Raw genomic sequence first — 27,043 nt, forward strand, 5'->3', positions numbered from 1 at the left:
CAGAGGACAAACACTGAAATTCAAGGCAAGAAGACAGAGTGCACTTGAAGCAGGTTGCTCTGCATAGCTTGATGGAAATGTAGCTGAAGTTCTCTGATTGGAGAAGTTATATGTAAAGTAAAAAAAAAGAAGGGATGATAAAGTAAAGGTAAAGGTTCCCCTCGCACATATGTGCCAGTCATTCCTGACTCTAGGAGGCGGTGCTCATCTCCGTTTCAAAGCCAAAAAGCCAGCGCTGTCCGGAGATGTCTCCGTGGTCATGTGGCCGGCATGACTAAACGCCAAAGGCGCACAGAACGCTGTTACCTTCCCAACGAAGGTGGTCCCTATTTTTCTACTTGCATTTTTTTACATCTTTTGAACTGCTCGGTTGGCAGAAGCTGGGATACGTAACGAGAGCTCACCCCGTTATGTGGCACTAGGGCTGCTGAACTGCTGACCTTTCAATCGACAAACTCAGCGTGTGTGCCTTATTCATTGCCAAGTAGGAAATAGGACAAAGTAAGCATTTCACTGGTCTCAGAAGGGAGAAAAAAACAACAACGCTTGCATGTTTCATACTTGCTCACCTGTAACCACAATGCAAGAGTCTATGGTTCTGTTTCTACAAGCACAGATGATCACCACATAATTGGTCTTTGCCAGCTTTCCTTCAAGGAGCATCTTGAACATTTCTGAAAGCCCTTCAGCCAACGAATAGCTGCACTCAATGATGTGGACGCTGTCGTTGCACGAGCTGGCTGCCAAGCCTGCTAGCCAGGGGAGCTGAGCTGATGTGACTGGGGCAATGGGGCCAGGAATGTGAGGAAAAGCTTGGGGAATGGCCTGCTGATACTGACGGATTTCAGAGAGGTACATCTCCCGCCATGAACGCATGAAGATCTGTTCCAAATCCTCAATCAAAGGTACCTGGTCTGAAGCTAGGGAAAAATCAGAAAAGCAAAAAATGATGATGAATAGAAGAGATTCATCTGCTATCCGAGTATAATACTCACTTCTTCTCCGGTTACATTAAACTCATTCCAAACAGCAGATTGTTGTAGTTTTTATATATGGTCAAAACACTGACAGTCTTAAAATTACATCCAAGAAAGACGAATTAAAGACACACACAAATATTGCAAAATAAAAAAGGAGAAACTGCTCATGCAAAAGGCTAGTGTCATAAAAAATAAATTTGTGTTCAATATAAATGCATTACTGCATTTTTAATTTGAACATTTACCATTGGAGAAAACACTTCTTGTTTATCTCCAGAAGTTATAGCAGCAGGTATTTCAAGTCTCACATTAGACACTATTGTTATAAAAAGATTATTTTAGTCTTACCATGAAATGATATTTATTATATAATACACAATAAATGAAGCACATTTGTGTGCAAATTTGTTCTCCACTGACATTTGAACTGTGTAAATGGTCCTTCAAACTGATTAAATAACTTTTTCCTATATTTTCCCAGACTGAAGAAACATATTGGACGAGAAGTTAAATGTTTTCAAAGGGAAAAAACCAAGAAAGTCCAGTTGCCTTTTGGAAAAAAAACACCTATGGGACAACAATGACCTGGATGATTGAGAATCTCCATGGTCACATTTTCCCAGAATGTTTTTTTCCTTAAGTAAGGAAACCCCACTAAATTTTTAAAATATGAGATTACAGTCCATAAATTACATCTTTTCACAACACTTTAAGGCAAAATATTATGCATGCAGAAGACAGGAAATCAAAGGAAATGATAAGGGTGTCAGCCCCGGACCACCAGACGGCCCAGGGCCACCATTTGGGCGAGGGAGGAGTGGACGCACGAGCATGGGCATCAACGGCCGTGCCGCTATGGCGTCTTGGCAAGGAGGAGCCACCGCCCGAGACACATGCCTACGGCCTGCATCATCTCACTCCTGCGTCCATGGGGCTGCCACATGGCTAGAGGGGCCCAGACTTACCTGGCTGATCGCTCCGGCATCCACAGGGCTGCTGCCTGCCCAGCAGGGCCTTGACTGTAACTAGCTACTTGCAAAACAGCTGATTTTCAGCTCGTGGAAACAGCTGATCGTCAGAGCATGGGAGGAAGCAGGAAACCAAGCGGGATGGGCCGGGATGGGTGGCTAGGGGCGTGGCCGGACTGTGGTGGCTGTATTAGCAGCAAGCAGTTGGTGGGAGAGGTGGGGTGGACACACAAGGGAGGTGGAGCACATATAAGGGGTGGGTGAACTAACCACGGTAGCACAAACTTTGATTCCTTTTGGATGGTCGCTTCGTGCCAGGTCCGCGTTTCCAGATAAAAAATCCAATATCAACTTGTGTTGCTGGCTTTTCATACACGGGACACCGGAATGTGACAAAGGGATTCAATCAGTGTACATGCACAGGGAGGCTGCTCATTATATGTGCACCCAACTCAAATAATTTTTTAAAAAAGGTTTCTATTCGAGTTTATGAAATCACCTTTTCAATAACAATTTGAACGGACAATTCTAAGATCTGAAATAGGATGTTGATTGAATAAACTCACCAAGCTGAACAAGGTAGTACACTGTTAACAAGAGCTGCATTTCCTCTGAAATTGGCTGTACAGTGGAGGCTCCATATTGTTCATAAGACCTAGACAGAGACTGTGCATTCTTATAACATGTATACAAAAGAGGGCTCACTATGACATCATTAAGGTTCCCACAAAGGTAAGGGAAGTTCCCATGCCCTGTTGAAGCAAAACATAACAAAGTGGATCCCAAGTGCACAATATAAAGAGGCATAAATGTGTTACAAGGTTGTTGTTGTTTTTAAAATAACCAGATATACTTGCATTAAAGATGTTGGTCTTTTCATATAATTGTTTTACCTTTAAATATGACTGGTTTTGCTTTATATATTTTAAGCAAATTTTCAGGAACCGAAACTGGCTCCCCAGAAGCCACTATTGGAGAAGATGCTGGTCCTACCAAAGTAGCATGAGGTAAACTGGAGAGCCCTCCTCCGCCATCTGAAAATCAGTTTAAATTTTGATTTTAAAAAAATAAGCAAAATAATAATAATAATAATAAACCAGCAAGGAGAGGAAAGATAAAGTATTTTAACTTTTCTAGAATTCATGCACTAGAATCGTTTGGGAAGATGCAGTTCCCACACATATTAAGGCCTTTGTCACTAGCTTTGATCCCAGTGATCTATTTTCTTCCTCCTTCCCTCCTGTCTCTACTACATTCCTCCTGTTCTTAAATATCAGTCAAGCAATTCCATATTGCTTCTATTAAGCCACGCTGGCGCAGTGGTTAGAGTGCAGTCCTGCAGGCTACTTCTGCTGACTGCCGGCTGCCTGCAATTTGGCAGTTCAAATCTCACCAGGCTCAAGGTTGACTAAGCCTTCCATCCTCCCAAGGTTGTAGTAGTAGAAACAGCCTATTATATTAGAAAGGGTTTGTAAAGAAGCTATACAGAACAATTTGCTAACTTTCAAACAGGCATCCAATAAAAATCTATGTGGTAGAATCTTAACCCTAAAATATATCTTTGATTACCATTTTTATTTCTAGTTGGGATTTGTGAGCTGGACTGCATATTCCAGGCTTCATTGGAGGAGGGAGACTCTGGTGACCATCCTTTGTGGCGTTTTTTGGGAGGTCCTGGGTTTGTTAAAGTGCCTAGATAACAATAAGAATACCAAAACTACTTCTTTGTTTCCTTGGTGAAAGCACATACCTGAAAATTTGCATGTCATACTTGCACTTGGCTCTTTTGCAACAAGCACAAGAGAATGTATTAAAAAAAAACAATCGTACATTAAAGACAAAATCAGTATCAATTCAACAGACTACTAAGCAATTTTAAACAGTTTAAATACTAGAAAGAAAAGATCATTTACAAACATATATTAGAACTAGATGTAAAAATTCTGCACAGTGACTGTATCGTACTATTTTTAATAGAAGGTTTTTTGTTATCAAAATGGTATGGAATTTATGTCGGTTCAGCAGTAAAGAAGAGCCATAATAAATAACTGAATAACAGAGGCTGTAATACTTCTTAAATATATCATGCTTCATACATAGGAGTCCATTTTTACCTCATTCTGAGTATAAGGTTGCTTCCAGTGAGGTTTAATTGTCCAAAGGTATTCCTGTAATGTTAATTGGAGTCCAAAAAACATCACTTTCAATCTCTAATCATCCTTTATTTTTCACTGTTTCTTCTATCTTTTCTCAATAGAAAAACAATGCCTTTGGACTGATAATAGGGGCAATATTGTTTCAGAACTATGTTACAACAGTGACAATGCCTTATTGAGCATCAGGTGGGCAGTCTAGCTTTTTCTCTTTTGATGTCTGCTTTGCAAGCACAAATCTCAAGGAAAGAGAGTTGAGAAGATTTTGTGTAACCATGCTTTTAAATGTTGCAAATAATTTCACCTTGGCTACTTGCCGTTTAAATTTACAGCCTTTCCAGAACTATTTTGTAAAATGCTCAAGCACATCCTGTTCAACCTGGAACTTCTGAAGTAATCACTTTTTGATATGGAAGTATCATTTTGGGTTGTCTCCTGCCTGGAACCCACAAGGGACACAGACAGTCAGGTCATGGCATCATGAGGCTGAAACTTTCAGCCCAAAGTTTGCAGTGGCAGCAGGTTTCCAAAACTTTTGACCACATCCATTCAAGGAACTTTCAGGCCACAAATAGGCTGCTGGGTGGATCATTTAATTTGCCAGTCTCTGATTTAAATGGGAAGAAAGCATGAGATTACACCTTCCATCACAAGCATAGGTTTTTCCCTGTTGTTTTGCTCCCTGCATTTCACAACTGTTCCTCAGGAGGGCAGCATACACTATTTATATTGTAATTCATCTGGTCATTTGCCTTTCTCTGGCAAACTCACAGAGAAAAGCCAGAAAAAGTTCACATATTTTAGAAGCAACAAGTTTCCATAAAATCTTTTGCTCAAGAGTAAATGCTCCGAGAGGAGTTTTCAAGTAAACCAAAGTTTTGTTTGCATCTACGGCTGAGCAGGCAAGGAAATGAAATAGAGCTTTCTGGTAAAAAAATGGCCCTGCAGTGTATTGCCCTAATCTGCCTAGAACTTTTTTTTTTAGTTGGATCTGTTGGATTTGGAAGACAGGAAATCCCAGGAGAGTAGGCTAGAATTAGAAGTGAACAGAGTCCCTCCCTCCCACCTCCAAAAAGAAAACAAAATCAAAGGCAGCGAGAACTGTTTTAATGTTGAGTAGCAAGTTTTTAGAAACTTCTGAGTTAGTTACATGAGATTAACTGCCAACATGAATATAAGATGAGCAGTTTTGATATTTGCGTTTAACATTTGAATATACGGACCTTACACTGTCTATTGTTTCTTTTTTTTTACAGTGTACATCGTTTTTTTCATTAATTCATTCATTTATTTGCAGGAGCTATATGGTTGCCTATCTCATACAATGACTCTAGGCAGCTCACAATAATACTTAAAACATACCATGTTTCCCTGAAAATAAGACCCTTTCTTATATTATTTTGAACCCCAAAGTAAGTGCTTGGCCTTATTTTCGGGAAGGTCTTATTATTTTGGGGCACGTGGAGCAAGATGGGGCTCCTCTTGCCATCTTACCTGATTTCCAGCTCTGTCTTCCTAACGCTAACCAGAAGAAATGGCGGCGACTGGCTGCGCATGCAGTTAAATATGTTCGGGGAGGGCTTATTTTCAGGGAGGGTTTATTTTCAGGGGGGGCTTATTTTAGCTCATGCGCTCAAAAGCCCGATTGGGCTTATTATCTGAGGAGGTCTTATTTTCGGGAAAACTAGGTAGTTAAAGCATTGGAATTCATCAATTCTCTTCAGCATTGGACCAAACTTTCTTGCAGCTCAATTCTCCGGCCTAGCCCAATGCTTGGGAAAAGAGCCACGTCTTCACAACCATAAAAAAAGCTAAAAGGTAGGAATTCCTCAGTGGGAAGACTATTTCAAAGGCCTAAGGCAGCCACCAAGAAGGTGCGCCTCCAAAGTCTCATCAGGTGGCAACATTTAAGGGAGGGGACCTGAAACACACCTACCCTATCTAAACTAGCAGGAAGGGCAGACATCTTCAAGGAGAGGCAGTCCTACAAATACTCATGTAAATAGACCTATGCATATGTGGAGGGAGAGACAAAGTACAGTAAGAAAAAGCTTTTGCTTTGATGCCAAAGGTCATGAAAGCAAGTGCGAAATAAACTTTTTGAAAGCCATAGTATCCAATAGATGAGCTATTTTTACCAGGAAGCTCCTAACTCACATCAATACTTGCCTCTCTTCAGGCAGACCCAGAGGAGAAGTTTTCCATACACTGGCAGGTTTATACTGCAAATACTTCAAGTCCCATGGCCTCAATTTACATAGGGCCTTAAAAGCAAGCTCCCGTTGAACTGTGCTTGAAAACAGATGGCTAGCAGAATCATTTTTATATACAGTACTTATATACTAAGTCCAATGATATTTGTCTCCTGGTGAAAAAAAAAAAAACCTGGTGAAGAAATAGCTTTTCCTCTTCTTCCAACAGCAAGGCTAAATTCCACTGTGTGAATGCACAGCGTCCACACTTGGACTGGAATACACAAGCATGTTATTGCACAAACAAAATAACATACCTAATGCTGATGGTTTTGTCACGGAAGGTAAATTGCTTTTAAGTGAGTGTTGATAGGAAGCGTCTTTCCCATTGTAGGCTGGATGGCAAGCAGCTGATGGGAGGTGGTCAGGAGCTGGGTCAATGTGAAGGAAAGAAAACAGTCAGCAGGGTGGTGCTTTTTCCTATATCAAGTCAGAATTGGAGAACTCACATGGCCAACTCGCCGTGGCCAATTTGCTGTGGTCAACTCACCACAAGATTCACTTAGCTCCTTTTATTTTTGTTGACCACATTTTCATCAAAATTATTTTATCTCTTGTATCAAAGGAAATCCTTCCTATAACTACCAGCTTTTGTAATGCTTTCATGAATAATAATATGCAAAGGTGCATTTGTACTAAATTCACTAAAGTTGTATATGTTAAACAGATATTCAGAATTCCAGATGATAAAATAGGGGTGTCTGAGTTGGCTGAGGGAACCACTATTATATGCCCATATAGCTAATGAACATGAGTACATAACTAAGACTTCAACATAATGTATGGCACTTTCACCTTCACGTTTTAGAGCTTTTAGAAATGTTCATTGCTCCTGCGAACTCAGAAAAGTAGCAGAAGATAAGATCTTCCTTATTAGCAATAACAATCTGCTAGTTAATAATAATATTTTATTAAACCTATATGCCAACTGACTCCCAACAACTCTAGGAGGCTCACAACAATCAAAGAAACTACAATAAAACTGATAAAAAAAATTTTTTAAATGGCCACAACCACAGATGGGGAGTTATTTTATTTTGTAAGAGTAAGCGTTAGTTAGTTTGGTTAATTTTAGCCATCTTTAATATCTAACTTCAGGGTTTTTTTTCATTATAATTACTTGCCACATTCCCTGTTAGGGTAAAAATATTATACAAATCACAGATGTGATAAACAGTAAGCCACAGAATTAAAAATGTGAAATAAGAGAAAGGGAAGAGAAATGTAGCTAAATCTATACTGCACCATTCACCGTACCTGACTATATTTCTATATTTCCCTAGCTTCAAAAAGTATTCTAGTTTACATCAGTTTGGTACATGATTCAAATATTGTCTCTTGTTCTTTAATTTTCTCATATCTCTCTTTTATGAGGGATGATTCAGTTATTTTTTCCAGATTTTCTTTTCTTCCCAGCCCTTTCATTCTTCCTCCATATTTATTTTCTTTTTCCATTCTATCACTAATGTATTTCTTCCATGTTAATGATTCACTTTTGAATTCAATCCAAGGTTCACTCCTTAGCCCTCATTTTTGTTTTAAAACGCATCTTAATAATCCATTCATGCTGCATTTAACTTATTTTTTATGTTTACTCAGATTCATACTCCTTCCAGCATTACACAATTTTATTTCACTGAAAATCATTAGGTTTCTCAGACAACGTATGCAGCATTTGCCTGCAAAGGTACATAAACATTCATGTACCCAGTCAATAAATTTTTAACAATGCCACTTTTTATTAGTAAATCCATTAAAAAACCAAGAGCACATCCTACATTCTTGTTCATTCTCTGTCCAATGTTAATCATTCACTAAGCAACCAATTTATTCTCACAGATGTTTCCACTTCTGTTATATGCTGTTTTTATTGCATTTAGTACAGAACATTAATTCCACAGTGATGCAGACTATTTTGTATTTTAATATCATACACTTTTTATAAATAAACAAGTGTACCATGCACTTTCTCACATTTGCAAATTTCTCAAAAAAATTTAATTTAATTTAATTTAATTAATTAAATTTATATGCCGCCCCTCTCCGAAGACTCAGGGCGGCTCACAATACATTTAAAAAATCATTATAAAAAGACGTTGAAAAATTAAAAAACATTAAAAACATTAAAAACTCATTCACACCATTCATGGCCAGATCTCGCCAGATCACAACAGCGAGATCAACGGCCCCAGGCCTGCCGGAAAAGCCAGGTCTTCACTGCGTTTCGGAAGGCCAATAGGGTGGGGATGGTCCGGACCTCAGGAGGTAACTGGTTCCAGAGAGCTGGGGCAGCCACAGAGAAGGCCCTCCCCCGCAGGCCCGCCAGCCAACATTGTTTAGCTGACGGGACCTGGAGGAGACCAACTCTGTGGGATCTTACCGGTCGCTGGGAGCTATGCGGCAGAAGGCGGTCTCGAAGATAACCTGGCCCTGAGCCATGTAGGGCTTTAAAGGTAATAACCAACACCTTGAATTGTGACCGGAGACCAATAGGGAGCCAGTGCAGCTCGCGGAGAATTGGTGTAATGTGGGTGTACCTAGGTGCACCCATGACAGCTCGCGCGGCTGCGTTCTGGATCAATTGTAGTCTCCGAACACTTTTCAAGGGTAGCCCCATGTAGAGCACATTGCAATAATCTAACCGTGAGGTGACAAGGGCATGAGTGACTGTGAGGAGAGCCTCCCGATCCAAGTAGGATCGCAATTGGTGCACCAGGCGAACCTGTGCAAAGGTCCCCCTAGCCACAGCAGTCAAATGTTGCTCTAATCTTAGCTGTGAATCTAGGAGGACACCCAAATTGCGAGCCCGTACTGAGGGGGACAATTTCTCTCCCCCCCAGAACCAAGGATGGACAATCGACATAGTCTTTAGGAGGCAATACCTATAGCCACTCGGTCTTGTCTAGGTTAAGTCTGAGCCTGTTGACTCCCATCCAGACCCTCACAGCCTCCAGACACCAACATATCACATCCACCGCATCACTGAATTGACGCGGGGTAGAGATATACAGCTGGGTATCATCTGCGTATTGCTGATATCTCACCCCGTGTCATCGGATGATCTCACCCAGCGGCTTCATGTAGATGTTAAATAGGAGGGGAGAGAGGACCGAGCCCTGAGGCACCCCAAAAACGAGGGGCCTAGGGGTCGACCTCTGTCCTCCTACCAACACCAACTGTGACCGACCAGAGAGATAGGAGGAGAACCACCGTAACACAGTGCCTCCCACTCCCAGCTCCCTTAGTCGTCCCAGAAGGATACCATGGCCAATGGTATCGAAAGCTGCTGAGAGGTCAAGTAGCACCAAGATGGAGGAATGACCCCCATTTCGGACTCGCCAGAGATCATCCATCAGCGTGACCAAAGCAGTTTCCATGCTGTAGCCAGGCCTGAAGCCAGATTGAAAAGGGTCTAGATAATCCGTTTCCTTTAATGACCGCAGGAGCTGAAATGCCACCACTTTCTCTACAACCTTTCCCACAAAGGGTAGGTTGGGTACTGGACAAAAGTTCTTCAATTCTGCTGGATCCAGGGAAGGCTTCTTGAGGAGGGGCCTTACAACCACTTCCTTTAATGATTGCGGGAAGGCCCCTTCCCTCAAGGACATGTTAACTAAAGCCTGGAGCCAGCCTCGTGTCACCTCCCTGCTGGCCAAAACCAGCCAGGAGGGGCACGGATCCAACAAAAAAGTGGAGGAACTCATCGCTCCTACAGCCTTGTCCACTTCCTCAGGAGTCACAGGCTCAAACTCATCCCACACAATGGGACTAAGACCTGCCCCCGTCATCTCAGTCGGAATTGCCCAATCAGAGTCCAGGTCCATCCGAATCTCAGCGACTTTATCTGACAGAAACTGCACAAACTCCTCAGTTCTACCCTGCAAGGGCTCCTCCACTTCCCCTACATTAAGGAGGGAGCGAATCACCCTAAATAGGGTGGCTGGGCACGAATCAATGGATGCAATAAGTGCAGAAAAATGCGAGCATTTTGCCGCCCGTATTGCCACTAAATAAGTCCTAATAAAGGCTCTTAAGAGTGTTCGGTCAGATTTGGAGTTACTGGTCCTCCAGCATCGCTCCAGACGTCTCTTCTGGCGCTTTATCTCCCGGAGCTCCTCGGTAAACCAGGGAGCTTTCCTGGATCCACTGTCATGGAGAGGTCGCAAAGGCACAATCCGGTCCAGTGCCCCAGATGCCGCCCTATTCCAGGCAGCCACCAGGGACTCAGCTGGACTGTGGACAAGGGAGTCAGGTATCTCCCCAAGCTCCTGAATACTACTAAACTACTAAATAGGAAAAGTGTTATTTTATTTAATCCACTCTCTAAACTTTAACACAATTGGTATAATGAAGTCTAAATATCATATTTTAGTGAATGAATTAAGTAAAAGCACAATCAAGGTTTGGCTTGCACTTCTATTCAATAATTTTGTGAGAGGGTCTCATTGAATTTTATGAGGCTTACTTCTGAATGAACAAAGATTATTTTAGTTCCCTAAGAAAGCACCTCCTCCTAGGGCAGGAGACTTTTCTGAGAACTGAATGAAGACTTAAAATGTTATTTTAAGAATTGAAGTAGCTATCTAGAAAAGGCCCCATCAACCAAAATGAATGCAGTGGAAAGTCTTATAGTGTTTGCACCATAATTATTCCCATTGTTAGGCAGTAACCAAGTGGCCTTTATCAACCAGTGCCATATAAATTTGATAACACCTTTTCTAACCTGGCAACCTGGAATTGTCGTTTCCAGAATTCTTAGCTGGCGGTCCTGCGATTGGCAATTCACCATGCAGATACAGAGAGACTTACTGTAGCATTGGTGGAAGCTTTTTTATTTTAATAAAATTTAAAAATTGATTTCTTTATTTCTCACCTTTATTATTTTTACAAATAATTCAAGGTGGCAAAAACACCCAAAACTCCTTCCCCCTCCTATTTCCCCCCCCCCCACAACAACTACCCTGTGAAGTGGGTTGGGCTGAGAGAGAACGACTGGCTCAAAATCACCCAACCGGCTTTTATGGCTATGAAATTATAGAGCTGATACTCAACCACCATTATCATTCTTCAAATCAAAGAATCCACTAGCCAAGATTTTGTCAAGGTGATCCGGATTTTAAAAATGAACAAAATTCTTTTCCATTTAGATATAATTAATCCCCATCTCTTCAATATAGGACCAGCCCTACAACGCCTTAGCTTAGCTTGGCTTTTACTTCCTGTCAGATGAAGCTGTGATGTGATTTAAAGTCTAAGTCACAGCATTTCCTTACTTATACGCATGTTAAAAGCCCTGGCTTTATAGCAGTTTCAAATATAGCATGCTTGACCTAGAAATAAGTTAACTCAACTCTCTAACTTTGTTCATATTGTAAGACCAAAGAGATCAACAACTGCTTTCCAACTGTCAAAGAATATGTGGAACTATATTTCACATTTCAAAGAAATCATTGCATATCAGGCTATTCTTGGCAGTAAGTACCATCTGAAGCAGAAATCTGAATTATGCATCCATGCTGCATCACAGGTGTTTGACCCTCTTAACACTTCTAGTTTGTGTTCAGATAACATGCTAAATTAGGTTAAGTTAAAGAACCATCAGCTGCATATGGCATAGCACACTAGCCTCAGTTAATCGTGTTTAGTTTTATTTATTCATTTCTGCCCTTGCCTAAAGTGCAAATCTAGCCAGTTTGATTATTTTACGATTTAATATGTTTTGCAAAGCTGCCAAAATGGATTACCGGTAACTCGGTGTCAGATTTATTCAATCAGCAGTGATAAATAATAGGCAAGGTGCATGTATTACCCCAAGTGATTTAGTTCCTACGAAATGCTAAAGCCGTGCTATTCTTTCAATCCATCCAAGTTGATTTGACATACCAAGCAAATGGAAAATCCAGATTGGAACATTTGAGAAAAAACTTAATACTTACTTGTTTGATGAATTACAGCTTGACCTACTGGATGTGCTGGTAGAAATGGTTCGTTCATAACAGTTGCTGAAGAAACTGTATTCTCTGGAGGCTGAAACAACGTATGGGAAGAAGAGTTGGAGGAGGATTGCCGGTTTCTGAATTCTAAAAAAATCCAAGATGTTTGTTATCCAATGAGAACAGCTCACGTTGTTTTTGCAAACCTTTTCTACAAAAATTGAATTTTACATGTCAACACAAGCAGACATGCCTACATTATTGCTTCAAAGAAGAAACTCATAAATTATTATTCATTTCTGAAAAATGTCATTTGAATCATTTATTTCATATAATTTGTCTTCATATCAATAAAATATTTTGCCCAATCTTGTCTCCTCTAGGAATGGGAGAAGACTGAATGGGAGAAGACCATCTTCTCATACATTGTGGTTCAGTCTTATATTGAAGGCATACTGGGAGTCTATAGGTGTTTATGACTTCCCAACTATCTATTAAGACCCTTTTAAAAAGGAGACTTTATAGTAGATAATTTATACTTTTTAGAAGTGTTTTATTGGGCTTTTAACAAAATGCCAATGAACTTTGGCATCTTAGATTTATTTCTAAGGAGTTCTGTGTCAGTAACTTCTAAACTTTCCAGAAATATTCCAGACCTTTTAAAAGGACCGCTACATTAGCTCACCTGCCCCCTTCCAGCAGATTGCAGAGCCTTTGGTAAGTGTGCCTTGTGCATTCCGGACCAGATAATACTTTAAGTGTTTCTGTTTCTTGGGCTGAGAGGTCAGCTTTAGATTGATATGATTAGAAAACTCAGTAAAGTAGCAGAATCCTTTCTTGCCACAGCCAACGCAGTTTCCAGAGAAACCTGATGAAATAAACAGAAACAAAGATGTAGTAAAATAAATCAAATCATCCATACAATGTGCTTCAGTCGGCTTGGTGTGGCTTTAACAAAAGGAACACATGAAGAGACATACACAGACACCAGATTTTTCAAAAATTTTTTTAAAAAACCTCTCTTTAATACCTATCTTATTTCTTTCATTTAGATTTTAATGAAAACTCAGGTGTTTCTCTCAGATGATTAGAATAAGGGAAAAAGGAAAGAAATTAGTATCACAGAAAAGCTACAAGTGTGATTACACTTTTTAGATGTTTATGACCTAGATAATTTGAGAATTATCTTTTATAAGACTTTGGCACACAGCCACAGCAATGCAGCCAGTGGTGGGTTTCAAAATTTTTTACTACGGTTCTGTGGGTGTGGCTTGGTGGGTGTGGCATGGCTTGGTGGGTGTGGCTTGGTGGGCGTGGCAGGGGAAGGATACTGTAAAATCTCCATTCCCTCCCCAATCCAGGGGAAGGTTACTGCTGGCTTGAGTTAATTTTAAATTGATTTTAAATTGGGTTATTTTAATTTACGGCCAATAATATTTAATTATTTTAAATTGTTTTTAAATTTTGTATGTATTGTTTTTTATTCTGGCTGTTCACCGCCCTGAGTCCTATTCTGGAGAAGGGCGGTATAGAAATTTTAATAATAATAATAATAATAATAAAATCCCCATTTCCTCCCTATCAGCTGGGACTTGGGAGGCAGAGAATAGATGGGGTGGGGGCAGTCAGAATTTTTACTACCAGTTCTCCGAACTACTCAAACTTTCTGCTACCGGTTCTCCAGAACTGGTCAGAACCTGCTGAAACCCACCTCTAAATACAGCTGCTCCACAACGCAGAAAAATAGCAATGTATCTTCTTCCATACTAAGAACAGACTCTAATGCCACCAGTTTACAAAAAATAAAAAATAACGTGCGTTGAGCATTAGACTTGCTATAAGACAAACTACTAAATAAAACAACTGAAGGAGTCTTTTAATCCTTGGATTTGAAATTAATTTATTTGAATTTTTTTTACACTCTAAGACATCCAATTGCAGCCAAAACCTAAAAATAATTTTCTTGCCTGCTATACTCTATATGCATCTACTAAACAGAGTTCAGGAGCAATTTAAAATAATTTCCATGATAAATAGATTCTATGCTTAACTACAGGTATTTTATCTGTTTACCACCTACAGTACAAGCTCAGAGATTTTGAAAGCAAGTTTGTACAAGAGGACCGATTATGAATAAAGCTGACTGGCTGGCGGTCAGGAAATGTCACAAAGAATCTAGTTTGTTTGCTTTTTTAATTAATGAGAACAAATGTAAAAGCCTATAAAATGTTCACCTAAAACAGGGATGGCTAACCTATGGCACCCGTGCCACCTGCAGGCATGCAAGCCGTTGCCTAGCTCAGGTCCACTGCGCATGCGCATCCCGCCGGCCAGCTGATTTTCGGGGCTGACTTGAAAGAGGCATGCTTGGGGAGTCCTACCTTTCAGCTCACTTTCTGCTGCCTGCACCTTCCCAGATCTCCGGAGATTCTCCCCCCAGCTGTTTTGGGAGGCAAAGGCTTTTTTTCCCTCCCCCCCCAGCCGTTTTGAGAGGCAAAGGCTTTTACCACCCACTCCCAGCTGTTTAAGAAGCTTTCTCCTCCGCCCATCTGTTTTCGGAGGCAAAGGCTCCCACCCTCCCAGCCGTTTTGGAAGCTTCCCCCCAGCTGTTTTGGGAGGCAAAGGCTTCCCCCCCCACTCCCAGCCATTTTGGAAGCTTCCCCCCCCCCCACTCCCAGCCGTTTTGGAAGCTTTCCCCCCCCCACTCCCAGCCTTTTAAGAAGCTTTCTCCTCCGCCCATCCGTTTTGGGATGCAAAGGCTTCCCCCCACACACACCTCCCAGCCGTTTTGGAAGCTTCCCCCCCAGCTGTTTTGGGAGACAAAGGCTTTTTTTCCCTCCCCCCCCAGCCATTTTGGGAGGCAAAGGCTTTCCCCCCCCCACTCCCAGCTGTTTTGGAAGCTTCCCCCCCCCACTCCCAACCTTTTAAGAAGCTTCCCCCCCCCAGCTGTTTTGGGAGGCAAAGACTTTTTTCCCTTCCCCCCCCCAGCAGTTTTGGAAGCTTTCCGTCCCAGCTGTTTTGGGAGGCAAAGGCTTTTTTTCCCTCCCCCCCATCCGTTTTGGGAGGCAAAGGCTTTCCCCCCTCCCCAGTACTGTTTTAGGATGTGAGGCCAAAAGGGGATGTGTGTACGCTCATGTAGGGATTGTGTGCGCATGCTGGGGGTCGTGCGCATGTGCAGAGGGGTGGGGGCATGCGGGGGGGCATTGCATTATGGGTGTGGGCACGTGTGTGCACGATAGCATGCACACGCATACTTTTGGCACCCGAAGGAAAAAAGGTTAGCCATCACTGACCTAAAAGAACCCTTAAAAGGCAGAACTAAGTGGAATTATGCTGTACATTTCCAAAATTCCTATAAGGGGACAATATTTTTTCCCCACAGTTGGATTGTTATTTTGCAAACTTGCATGCAGAATAAAAATACTTCTGAATTTTCCATATTTAGGAGAGGCTTTCTAAAATGATCATACGGTCAAATTGTTCTGGCATGACATTTTCAAGCAATTCAGTAAGTGAATGTGAATCGCAAGTCACGCCCAGTTATACAAGCAACTGGACCTAGCACAGGGCAGGGCAAATAGCCTCATCTTGTAAACAAATTAAATAAAAAGATTTTCCATGTGCATTGTAGTTAAATCAGAGGTCACTGAAGCCAAACCAACCAGAAGGTGCTCCAATTTATCTCTGTCATATGGCTGAGACCTCAAGATGGCTAGAAATCAATATTTGTAGTCCAATTGATAAAGGCCTTTCACCTCAAGGTCATCGGTTCAAAACCAGCCCATATCAACCCTGACCAAAGGTTGAGTAGTCTGTTAATTTTATTTGGCCAATTCTGGCAGACCACATCTGAGGTGCTATGATTCCTCTTAGTGCTGTGACCTTTCAAGGCAGGGCCAAAGACCCAAATAAGTGTTTTAGTTTTAGATGTACTCCACCTGTGCCCAGACTCCTTTATTATTTCACTACCCTGCTGAATTTTGCAACAAAATATTGGGTTCCTATGATACTGCCAGGCACTATAAGAGACTCTTCCTTTTGGTACTTATGCTCTTCTGAAATGAACAGGAAAACAATTGTCAGTCTTGCCATCATCACTCTCCTTCAAGCTTGCTGCCAGCTGCCATGGAAAAGGGAAGCGAGGGAGCAATGGGCATTTGGGAGGGGAAACGTGCAGATGGTGTGAGAGCTGAATTGTTGGGAACTGATGGGGAGGTTTGGACTCACGAGAGGCCAGCTTGGGTTGTTTAACATCTTCAAGGCCAACCGTCCTGGGAATGGCATGCACAAGGAGGCGTGGAGCACCTGGACCAGAGACATTCTCAAAACATCATCCTGGCTAATGATTGGACTCTGTCTGCCCGAGTACTAGGGAGTGGGCTCTGGGATAATTTTCAATTTGTCTTTTCCATGTGCATTTGCTTCAGACCTTGCCTGACTTTTGCTGCTTTCAGTTCATTCTTAGGAAAAGTACATTTTCTCTGAATCTATGGAGTCAAGGGTTTTCTTTCCTAGGAATTGATTGGAGGCAGCCCTGACAACAATAGAAGACATTAAAACTAGGATCTTATGTTCTAAAAACCAAATAGTTCAACACTGGAGAAGCAGTTGTACAACAGTGTGAAGGATTCTCTGCATATGTGAACAAACTTAAGTGTCGTTTGGAGAACTATTTCAAAATCTGGCTTTATCAGGGTTTTTTTAATGACTCTGCAACCTCTTGCTTCAGGGTGATGTTGGGGTAACTGATTGGAATTGAGTTTACTGGCAGGATTCCCTTCCCTACGCCTATGAGGAGTTCGCAGCAGACAACTACTCATTGAACCCAGAAAGAAGGAAATTCTTCTTAAGAATGGAGATTAACTGTCAAAATGAAGCTTTTTGGATTGGGGTGGGGGGGAATCTAACTGTGGAAGGAAAAAAAAAACAAAGGGAAAAAAACACAAGAGAAATTGGAAGACTTCCACAGGTCAAGAAAAACTCTTCTATTAATGGGGCATCATCACTGATGGTAGGCATAGGTGAGAAAACTATTAATATAAGCTTTATTCAGGCAGCTGTTTAAGACCATTATTTCCAGTCATGTTTCTTCTAATGCTTCAGCTGGTTTTTATAGCAAATTTCATATACTATTGTTTTGACATGTTATCTTGCTTCTTTTGTTGCTATTTTTATTATATTAAAAAGTTTTAAATGCCTATGTTTGAGTCCCAGCAGCAAAATGAATGAGTTAAGTAAACTGTAAGATGACACATAAAGAAAACAAGTGATGCTGACATCTTAAATGCTACAGGCAGAACTCCAAAACTTTATTTCTGTTAATTGTTCTGATTTTAAGAGGTGTGTACAAAGGCCATTTGACAGATTCCAATTTCATGTACTGCAGTGCTTTTCCTACTTCATTGCATTAATTCAGAGACAAAATAGTACAGGATGTGGTTTGCCTAACAAAAGAGCCGACTCCAGAATAGTTATTTGAACATACATACACAGAAAGAGAGAGATAGAGAGAGAGAAGTATGACCAGTGCAAGTCATAGAGGCAGTGAACTGGAACCAAAAGCAATCTTTTTAAACAAAAGCAATAAATGAACCTTATTTATGCCCTCCAGACACATCACTGCTTATCATGAATAGGTACCGGAAGACAAAAAAATTGCTCAAGAAATTACTTAATGCACAATCATTTTGCTTGTGAGCTCCTGGATGCCTCCAGGCACACCCACCATCAAAAGTGCAATCAATTAACAAATGCTCCAAAGATCTTTTTCGGCTAACCCAGTAGTTTCCTACTGCAAATATCATCCCTCAAAGCTTTCAACCAGAGAAAATAAGCAGAATGCCCTCAGGAAACATGCATGTTGATATTGAAAATAAGAGTCCGAAGGAGATAGAAAAATGTGACCCCCATCTCAACACCACTTAAAGTAATTTACTTATGAAACGTTTGAGCAAAATCACTTTTAAGTTGGCTCTAAAGCTGCCCTAGCCATGTCCTTAGGATTACGCAGAACTAAATTCTGTTCGGGGATGTGGGTACTGTTTTCAGCGAGTAAAAAAAAAAAAACCTTCACTGATGGAGCTGGAAAAGATTATGTGACAATTCTACACAAGTTCTATACAAATGACTGTTAAACAGAAGTGACCATTCAGTTCTATTACTAAAACAAGTCATTTTCCAAGTCTAGCTCCAGGGAGTGAAGCAAACAAAAAGACACCTTAGACCGGTGATAGCTAACCTTTTTGCCATTGCATGCCAAAAGCGGGGGAGCATGAAGGGGGTTGTGCACGTGCGTGCCCACACCCATAATTCAATGCACATACAACCCGCGCATCCGCGTGTGACCTCCCCCCAATGCTTCCCCCGCTTTTGGCATGTGATGGCAAGGGGGCATGGTAGCCCTGTTTTTCATCCTCCCCAGCTGCAGAGGCTTTCTTGGAGCCTGGGGAGGGTGAAAACAGCCTTCTCCACCCCGCCGGAGGCCCTCTGGAGGCTGGAAACGGCTCGTTTCCCAACTTCCAGTGGGCCTGGAAGGCCCGTTTTTCGGCCTCCCTAGGTTCCTAGAAAGCCTCTGGAGCCTGGGGAAAGCAAAAAACAGGCCATCCAGGCCCACAGGAGGTTGGGAAATGGGCCATTTCTGGCCTCCGGAGGGTCTCTGGGGGTGTGGGGAAGGCCGTTTTCAACCTTCCCCCCCTGAAGGCCCTCCGGAGGCCGGAAACAGCCCGTTTCCCGATTTCCGGTGTGCCTGAAAGGCCCGAAAATCAGCTGGCCAGAGCACGGATGCATGCTGGAGCTGAGCTAGGGCAACGTTCGCATGCCCAGATATGGCATGATATGGCTCCGTGTGCCACCTATGGCACGCATGCCATAAGTTTGCCATCATGGCATTAGACTTTTGTTGCTGGCATGAGATGAGGAGAAACTCTAAGATACTATTGCGGCGCCTGGTTTCTTGTCTTCTTCCTGACAAGGTGCACAAATAAATTTCTTGGTACATGTATTGACTTTTTATTTCTTGCACTGAATCTGTATAACCTGTCCACTTCTGTATTCATGTGATATTCCTCCTAATCTAATTTTTAAAGGTTTCAGCAACCTTCTCCTTATTGTCTTTGTCAGGTTGTTCTGTAGCTAATCTCAAGCAAAGTTGTTTCTCTTTTAAATCCAGCAATATCACATTGTCTAAATTTTTTTTTTTACTGTTGGTGTAATGTTTCTGTCACATCTAACCAATCCTCTTTCCTATGGAGATTTATATTATTTACTTAATTATTTCAAAAACACTTTAATTTCCAAATTCAATTGTCTCTCTAGTTAGTTTTAAACTTTCTTAATTTCCTAATTTCTTAGCCAGTCTTTTGGTTTTAATTATTTTTAAATCCTTGTATTTCTTTCTTTGATTTTACCTTTAAATTTTAATCCTGGTACAAGGATCACTCATCAACTGGTATAATTCTATTATTCAGAAGACCTCTATAGTTTTTGAAGTTGTGATATTTCAAATGTGCTTTAAAAATTTGGGAAACCTAGTATCCTTAAATAGGCTCTGCTCAGGCTGAGCATGATTTTTTTCCCCCATGGCTCCCAGCATTCTTACTCCCAAGTTGCTTGCACTTGCTTACTCCCAAGTCCTTCAGAGCCCATGTGGATAATCTGGCTTCTCATGTAGAGACTCCACTGTCCTCCTCTGACACCCTGTCACTAGTCTCTGCCTCAGACAGGTCTCCACTGTTCAGAAATGTATCCGTTCTCCATTCCACCCCTCCCTTCCGGAAGTCTAAGTCAGCCAACATTATATCTCAACCCCTGGCTCAGTATGAGATGCTGTGAAAGTGCTGTCTAAGTACCCAAAAATTGTCTGACACTGGGTAGGGAGGAACAAGCTAAAACTCAATCTTAGTAAGATAAAGAAACATAGTTTTAAAGGCCTACTAATGCTAGTCAGATTCTACTGGATTCTAGGTTTAGTACTGGAAGGGACTGTATTCCCCTGAACTAAATGGTTCTCAATTTAGGGGTCCTCTCGGATTCACAGCTCTTGGAGCTGTGGCCAAGAGAGCTTTTGCACAACTTCATCTTGTGTGGTATTTGCAACCCTGCTGGGAATGGGAAGTGCTACTGATGTTGATCATCCAATCAATCAATCAATCAATCAATCAATCAATCAATCAAAATAGAGCTGGAAAGGGACCTTGGAGGTCTTCTAGTCCAATCCCCTGCTCCAGGAGGAGATCCTATACCATTTCAGATAGGTGGCTGTACAGTCTCTTCTTTAAAACCTCCAGTGATGGAGCACCTTCAACTTCTGAAGGCAAGCTGTTCCACTGGGTAATTGTTCTCACTGTTAGGAAGTTAATTCCAGGTTGGTTGGTTTGTTTATTTGTTTGTTTATTTGTCAAACATCTTCAAGATGACAAGTATAGGTATGAACATAAACATAAACAAAGGAAGTAAATACAAAGTAAGACAGGGACGGTAGGCATGCTGGTGCGCTTATGCATGCCTCCTTTACAGACCTCTTAAAAAGGGAGTGAAGTCCACGGTAAACAGTTTGAAATTGAAATTGACACTGTGAGGGTTTGAGGCTGTAACAATGGAGTTGAGTAGAGCATTCCAGGCATTGACCTCTCTGTTGCTGAAATCGTATTTCCTGCAATCGAGCTTGAAGTGGTTTACCTTGAGTTTGTATCGATTGTTTGCCCATGTACTATTGGTTAAAACTGAAGAAGTCGTTGACAGACAAGACATTGTAGCAGACAATTTTGTGTACTATGCTTAAATCGAACCGCAAACTGCGCAATTCCAGATTGTCCAAGCCCAAAATTTTAAGCCTGGTGGCATAGGGAATTCTATTGTGAGTAGAGGAGTGGAGTACCCTTCTCGTGAAATACCTCTGAACCCGCTCAATCATGTTAATGTCCGAAATAAAGTGTGTGGGTTCCAGACGGAAGGGCTGTATTCAAGAACTGGTCTGGCAAAGGTTTTGTATGCTTTAGTTAGCAATACAATATAACAGGAGAAGAATCCTCCGGAGATACGGAGGATCCAAGACTTACGCACTTTCCGCCGTGCCCTAAAAACGTTTTTATTCCAACAGGCTGCTCTGGCCTAACTCTCCCTTTTAAATTGGGTTTTAAATGTTTTACATAAATTGGATGTTTTTAAATTTGTTTTTGAGCCCAAATTATTTAATCTATTTTTAATAGCTTTTAACTTTTGTATGTTATTTGTATTTTTATCTTGGCTGTTCACCACCCTGAGTCCTCTGGGAGTAGGGTGGTATATAAATATGATAAAATAAATAAATAAATAAATAAATAAATAAATAAATAAATAAATAAATAAATAAATAAATAAATAAATAAATAAAATTAGGTTAACAACTCTTAGTGCCCTTTTGGCAATGCTGTTACAGTGAGCTCTGGGGCTTAGATCGTTTGAGATGAGTACTCCTAAGTCCTTGACAGAGTGAGTGTCATCTATGAGATCATTTCCACCCAACTTGTATTTGATGTTCTGATTTTTATTGCCAATGTGTAGGACAGAACATTTATTACTAGAAATTGCTTCTCTCCTTGATTAGTTTCCATCCATTGTTTCTTGTCTTGCCTTCTGGTGCTTTGGAAAACACCAGAAACTAAGACTTTTTTTTTCGTTGGCTACCTCTCAACTGGACTACTCCAAAGCATTCAGAAGTTACAAGTGATCCAGAATGTGGCAGCTTGAATTGTTTTGGGTGCACCTCACAGCACCCATGTATCACGTCTACTCTGAGAGTTGCACTGGTTGCCAGTTGGTTTTGGGGTACCGTTCAAGGCTGACATCTTTAAAGTGCTACATGGTCAGACTTAAGCATCTGCAAAACCAATGTTTCCCAATAACAACTGTCCACCCAATAAAGGGGAGGAACTCTTTATATGTCTCCTCATTCAGAGACTGCCATCCTCATAGACCACAGAAGCAGTTACCAATCCCCTGCATGGAACAGTATTAACCCCAACATTTGCACAGTCCCCTGCCTCCTGGCTTTCAACAAATCAGTAAAAATTTGTTCCATCAAGCCATGGGGACCAATTTGCTACACCTATCAAGAAGGAACTGAGTAGGTCTTCCAGTTTTATGATATTATTTATTATAAGATATTTATTTTTAAACTGGATTTTGTAGTGTTTTAATTCCTGTTATGGATTGGAGAATTGAATGTGTCTCAGAGACATCTAATTGGAATGCCCCCCCCACCAAGTCTTGTAAGTAAATAAATAAACTTCTGCTTCAAATTCTTTAAATCATGGGCATTGACAGAGCTAGCAGGAAATGATGAAAAACATGGGACTGCTTCATCATGCAAGTAATACAACTTTCATCAGACATCAGATGCAGGGCAACACTAATAAAACATCACTGCGTAAGTGTTGTTGTTTTGGTTTGCTGCAGATGTCACAGATTCAAAAGCTTAGAAAGAGACTGAATTGAAGGGAACTCAAAATGGTCACTGGGTAAACAATGTAAAGAATATGTACATAATGTAAAGAAGAATGTTGATATGTATAATTACTGGAACACAGTGTTCAATTTAACATACTCAGAAATGTACGTACAAATGTAGCATTAGTTATTATTACCAAATGTTTCTTACTATCCTTTTCTCCTGTAGTTTAGCATGCAATTAACACATATACTACTTCCTCTGATTTAACAACCCTAGGAACTTTAAACTGTTAATAGCAGGAGCAATGAATGGGCTGAGTGGTTCAACACTACTCCCTGTATCTTTAAAATGACAACACATTGCTAATTTATAGCCCCTTTAATTCCTTTACTATTACAGCCCAATTGTATTGTAACCCATCAAAGACAGCAAGATCTTACAGCAAAACATATTATTGCTTGACAAAGTTATCTACTCTGCCCCTTCCCACAGAGCTGGCTATAAACTGAAATCTTAAATTTATTTGTATGGGTTCACGTGGTTTTCCTTTGATTTTTATTGGCAGGCCTCTGTAGATCTTTGTTGCCTAGTAATACAACTAACAGCCACTCAAACATCAAACACTTTTCCTGTCCAGTAAAAGGATGAAATATATACAGTATGGAAAATAGCTTTCTAAGAAAAGTTTCAAAATATACTTGAGAAGTAATTGTGTTTTCTTTGAAGTTATACACTAAATCTGAGCTGTAGCTGTTAAAAGTCTTATTAATGGATTTGTTTAGCACCAACCTAGTTTCTTTCAGAGCTTACTCTGGATTGACATCTTCTTCCACTCACAAAATTAATTTCACTAACATCTATCTGTACATCCCATCTTTATTTTGCATTCTTTTGAGACTGATTTATCCCATTTTTTCCCCCTGCCAGTCAGCAGTTCTGTAACTAAAACAAGCTAGAAGAGCAAACGAGACAGATTAGACCTAGGTCAGCCTTCTTTTTCCTGTCCAAGTCCAAGTCCAAGTCTAAGATCTACAACCACTGCCTCCTATCAGATTGACTAAACTTCCAAGGTCAGATACACAAATGGCAACTTGCAAGGTAGATTTATGTAACAAGGACAAGGTTTATGAATACATCTTAAAATGATCGTAAATAAGTTTGATTTGGAAATATTAATCTAAGGAGAAATTTCCTGACAATTAGAACAATTAATCAGTGGAACAACTTGCCTCAAGAAGTTGTGAATGCTTCAACACTGGAAGTTTTTAAGAAGAGATTGAACAACCATTTGTCTGAAAGGGTTTCCTGCCTAAGCAGGGGGTTGGGCTAGAAGACTTCCAAGGTCCCTTTTAACTCTGTTATTCTATTCTATTCTATTCTATTCTATTCTATTCTATTCTATTCTATTCTATTCTATTCTATTCTATTCTATTCTATTCTATTCTATTCCATTCCATTCCATTCCATTCCATTCCATTCCATTCCATTCCATTCTAGTTTACAGACCTCATATCTTAAAATAAAAGCATTCCAAGGCAAAAGAAAGGAAACTTTTAAAAACTTTAAAACTTTTTTAAACTTTAAAAAAAATGGCAGTGGAAATGTGCAAAAATAATCCACGCATCAGTAAGCCAAAATGACCTTACTATGTTTTTAAGTGTAGACTAGAGTCAAAACCTTTGTACTGGTATTCATGTTCATATTGTACTTTTTCGAGGAGAAGACAGCAAACTGCAGACGATGAGATTGTTCAGCTAATGTTGCTGAATGACAACAAATTACCAATCCCACTCACCTAGTAAAGCATTATGGCCATAGTCATCAGGCAAGAATCGCTTATCCACAGCACACACCAAAAGGTGATCAGGTAAGGTTGGTGACTTTGCACCAACCAGTAAAAATCCTGAAGGCACTTCAATTGGTTCATTCAAAATGGATGCTAGCCTGAGGTCTTTACCCGTCTGACAGAAACCTGGAGAGGAAGAGAAAGATTCTTCATCAAGCTTGTCAGAAAAACAAAGTTAAAGTTGGGGAGTATGAATAGCTCATCATCTATAAGACGCACCTAATTAGATTGATGTAAGATTCTACAATGAAAGATGCAGCAGCGTATATTAAGAAGACGCATGAACATAAAGGGGCAAAAGAAACCAGCAGTTTGGAAAACGTTTGCACAGAAAGTTTACCCAAAAAATGTAAACAGAAGAATAAGTAATAACAAAGAAAAGATAACAAATAGCTAGTTATGATGAAATCTGCTTTAAAGTGGGAAGATAAAAGGGAAGGGAAATTCAGCTTGGAATTTTTTCCCCTCATTTCATTATCAAGAGTTCTCTTACCATTTTTAAAACTGCACAAACAAAAAAGTAACATTTAAAAAAGAGGAAGAGAGGGGAAGACTCAGAATTTATATTTTAATCAACCTTTGCATTTCGTCCCCCACCCCACCCCCAACTGAGCAAGTTCACTTACTTGCTCAAAACTATTTATTTTTCTTTAACCTTCAGGCAAAACTCCTTAATTCAAATACTGATAATCAGGATGTATTGGCAAAGCCCTGATAAACTTTTTTTTTTAAAAACTGGCAGTGGAAATGTGTAAAAATAACCCAGTAATTCAAGGTATAGTTCAGGCACTGGTAAGCCAAAATGACCTAGCTATCATTTTAACCTTGGATTGGAGTCAAAACATTTTTAGTGGATAAGAGGGTATTTCTGTTCGTATGTTCATAAGAGTGTAGATTTGCTCTTCAAATATTGCATTGTCATTGTTTTATTATATCCCACGTGCAAAGAGTGCAATGTGCAATTTTCTGAGAAAATTATCCCCTACATGTTTTATATATTCTTTTCAGCAATTGGCAACATTAGCAAATAGGTGGGACAAATAGGTTCCAATTCACAGAATTTTGGTCCTCGACCTACGATCACAATTGAACCCAAAATTTCTGTTGCTAAGCAAGGCAGTTGTTAAATGAGTTTTAACTCATTTTACGACCTTTCTTGCCATTGTTGTTAAGTGAATCACTGCAGTTGTTAAGTTAGTAAAACGGTTGATAAACGAATCTGGCTTCCCCATTGACTTTGCTTGTCAGAAGGCTGCAAAAGAGGTCGCTGGGACACCACAGCCAACATAAATATAAACCAGTTGCCAAGTGTCCGAAATCTGATCACGTGACTACGGGGATGCTGCAATGGTCGTAAGTGTGGAAAACGGTCATAAATCACTTTTTTCAGTGCTGTCGTAACTTCGAATGGTCACTAAGTGAATGGTTGTAAGTCAAGCACTTACCTATTATTTGAAACACATTTATTTATTTATTTATTCATTTATTGGTTCGGTTTATATGCCACTCTACTACAGAGACTCAGGGTGTCTTACAATGTGTTAAGCAATAGCCTTCATACTTTTATATATACCTGTTTAGTAGGGCTTTCGGGGGCCCCCCAAGCGGTATTCTTTTTTATACAAAGTCAGCTTATTGCCCCCACAAACCAGGTCCTCATTTTACCTACCTCGAAAGGATGGAAGGCTGAGTCAACCTTGAGCCTGGTGAGATTTGAACTTGCAACAATTGCAGGCAGCTGGTGCTACCTAACAGCACTTTAGTCTGCTGCGCCACCAAGGCTCTTTTTACATAAGCATGATATTTTCTTTTTTGAAACAACTTTTTCATTTATTGGGCAGACGATACAAATTTGACAACAAACTTCTGTTCCTCAGTAAGGAATGATTGCTTGATTCTGTCATGGTCACATTCAGCATACATAAAAACCTTCAAAAGCTCTTTGTTTTATATAGTCTTATATGAAATTTAGGGCAAATTGCAGGAACACCACTAAGTCTTCCTGAGTATATAGCAATAGCATTTAAACTTATATACCGCTTCACAGTGCTTTACAGTCCTCTCTAGGCGCTTTACAGAGTCAGCCTGTTGCCCCCAATAACAATCTCAGTCCTCATTTTACCAACTTCGGAAGGATGGAAGGCTAAGTCATATACCACATTCAGACTCCGATGCCTTGCCAACTTTCTTAGTATAAAGCTATATATTACTGTCTTCTAGTGTCCTGGACAGCCTGGGCTTGTTAGAAGATGTACTATACAATAGACTGTGACAGAATGTGACAAATAGGATTATTTTTAATGCCTAAAGCTAATGCTGGCACCAGAAGAGCCAATATGTCATTTCCAAACAGAAAACAATGCTTTACATTAAAAAAAATGCAGTGTAGCAGCATATAATAAATCTCAAGAATTACCTATTTCAAATAATGTCCAGGTTTAAAAAAATAATGTAGTTGATCAATATAAAGAACTTCATATCA

The 27,043-nt window shown here is 40.4% G+C and overlaps 1 protein-coding gene across 5 annotated transcripts in view; it reads right to left on the reverse strand.

The window, feature by feature from the left end:
* The window catches only part of GREB1 (growth regulating estrogen receptor binding 1), a 98,617-nt gene that overhangs the window by 29,307 nt on the left and 42,267 nt on the right, over nucleotides 1–27,043 (reverse strand). For all 5 annotated transcript variants that reach the window (XM_034432114.3, XM_034432112.3, XM_034432115.3 and 2 more), the window contains 8 exons: nucleotides 24,511–24,687; nucleotides 12,972–13,154; nucleotides 12,290–12,433; nucleotides 6,611–6,724; nucleotides 3,518–3,640; nucleotides 2,842–2,982; nucleotides 2,515–2,700; nucleotides 570–920 (listed from right to left, as the gene is read on the reverse strand). In XM_034432114.3, coding sequence (XP_034288005.2) covers nucleotides 570–920; nucleotides 2,515–2,700; nucleotides 2,842–2,982; nucleotides 3,518–3,640; nucleotides 6,611–6,724; nucleotides 12,290–12,433; nucleotides 12,972–13,154; nucleotides 24,511–24,687 — 1,419 coding nt within the window. The remainder of the gene's footprint in view (nucleotides 1–569; nucleotides 921–2,514; nucleotides 2,701–2,841; nucleotides 2,983–3,517; nucleotides 3,641–6,610; nucleotides 6,725–12,289; nucleotides 12,434–12,971; nucleotides 13,155–24,510; nucleotides 24,688–27,043) is intronic.

This window comes from Pantherophis guttatus, chromosome 1 (genome assembly GCF_059756535.1).
Source record: "Pantherophis guttatus breed Tessera chromosome 1, ASM5975653v1, whole genome shotgun sequence".
Taxonomy (NCBI): Eukaryota; Metazoa; Chordata; class Lepidosauria; order Squamata; family Colubridae; genus Pantherophis; species Pantherophis guttatus.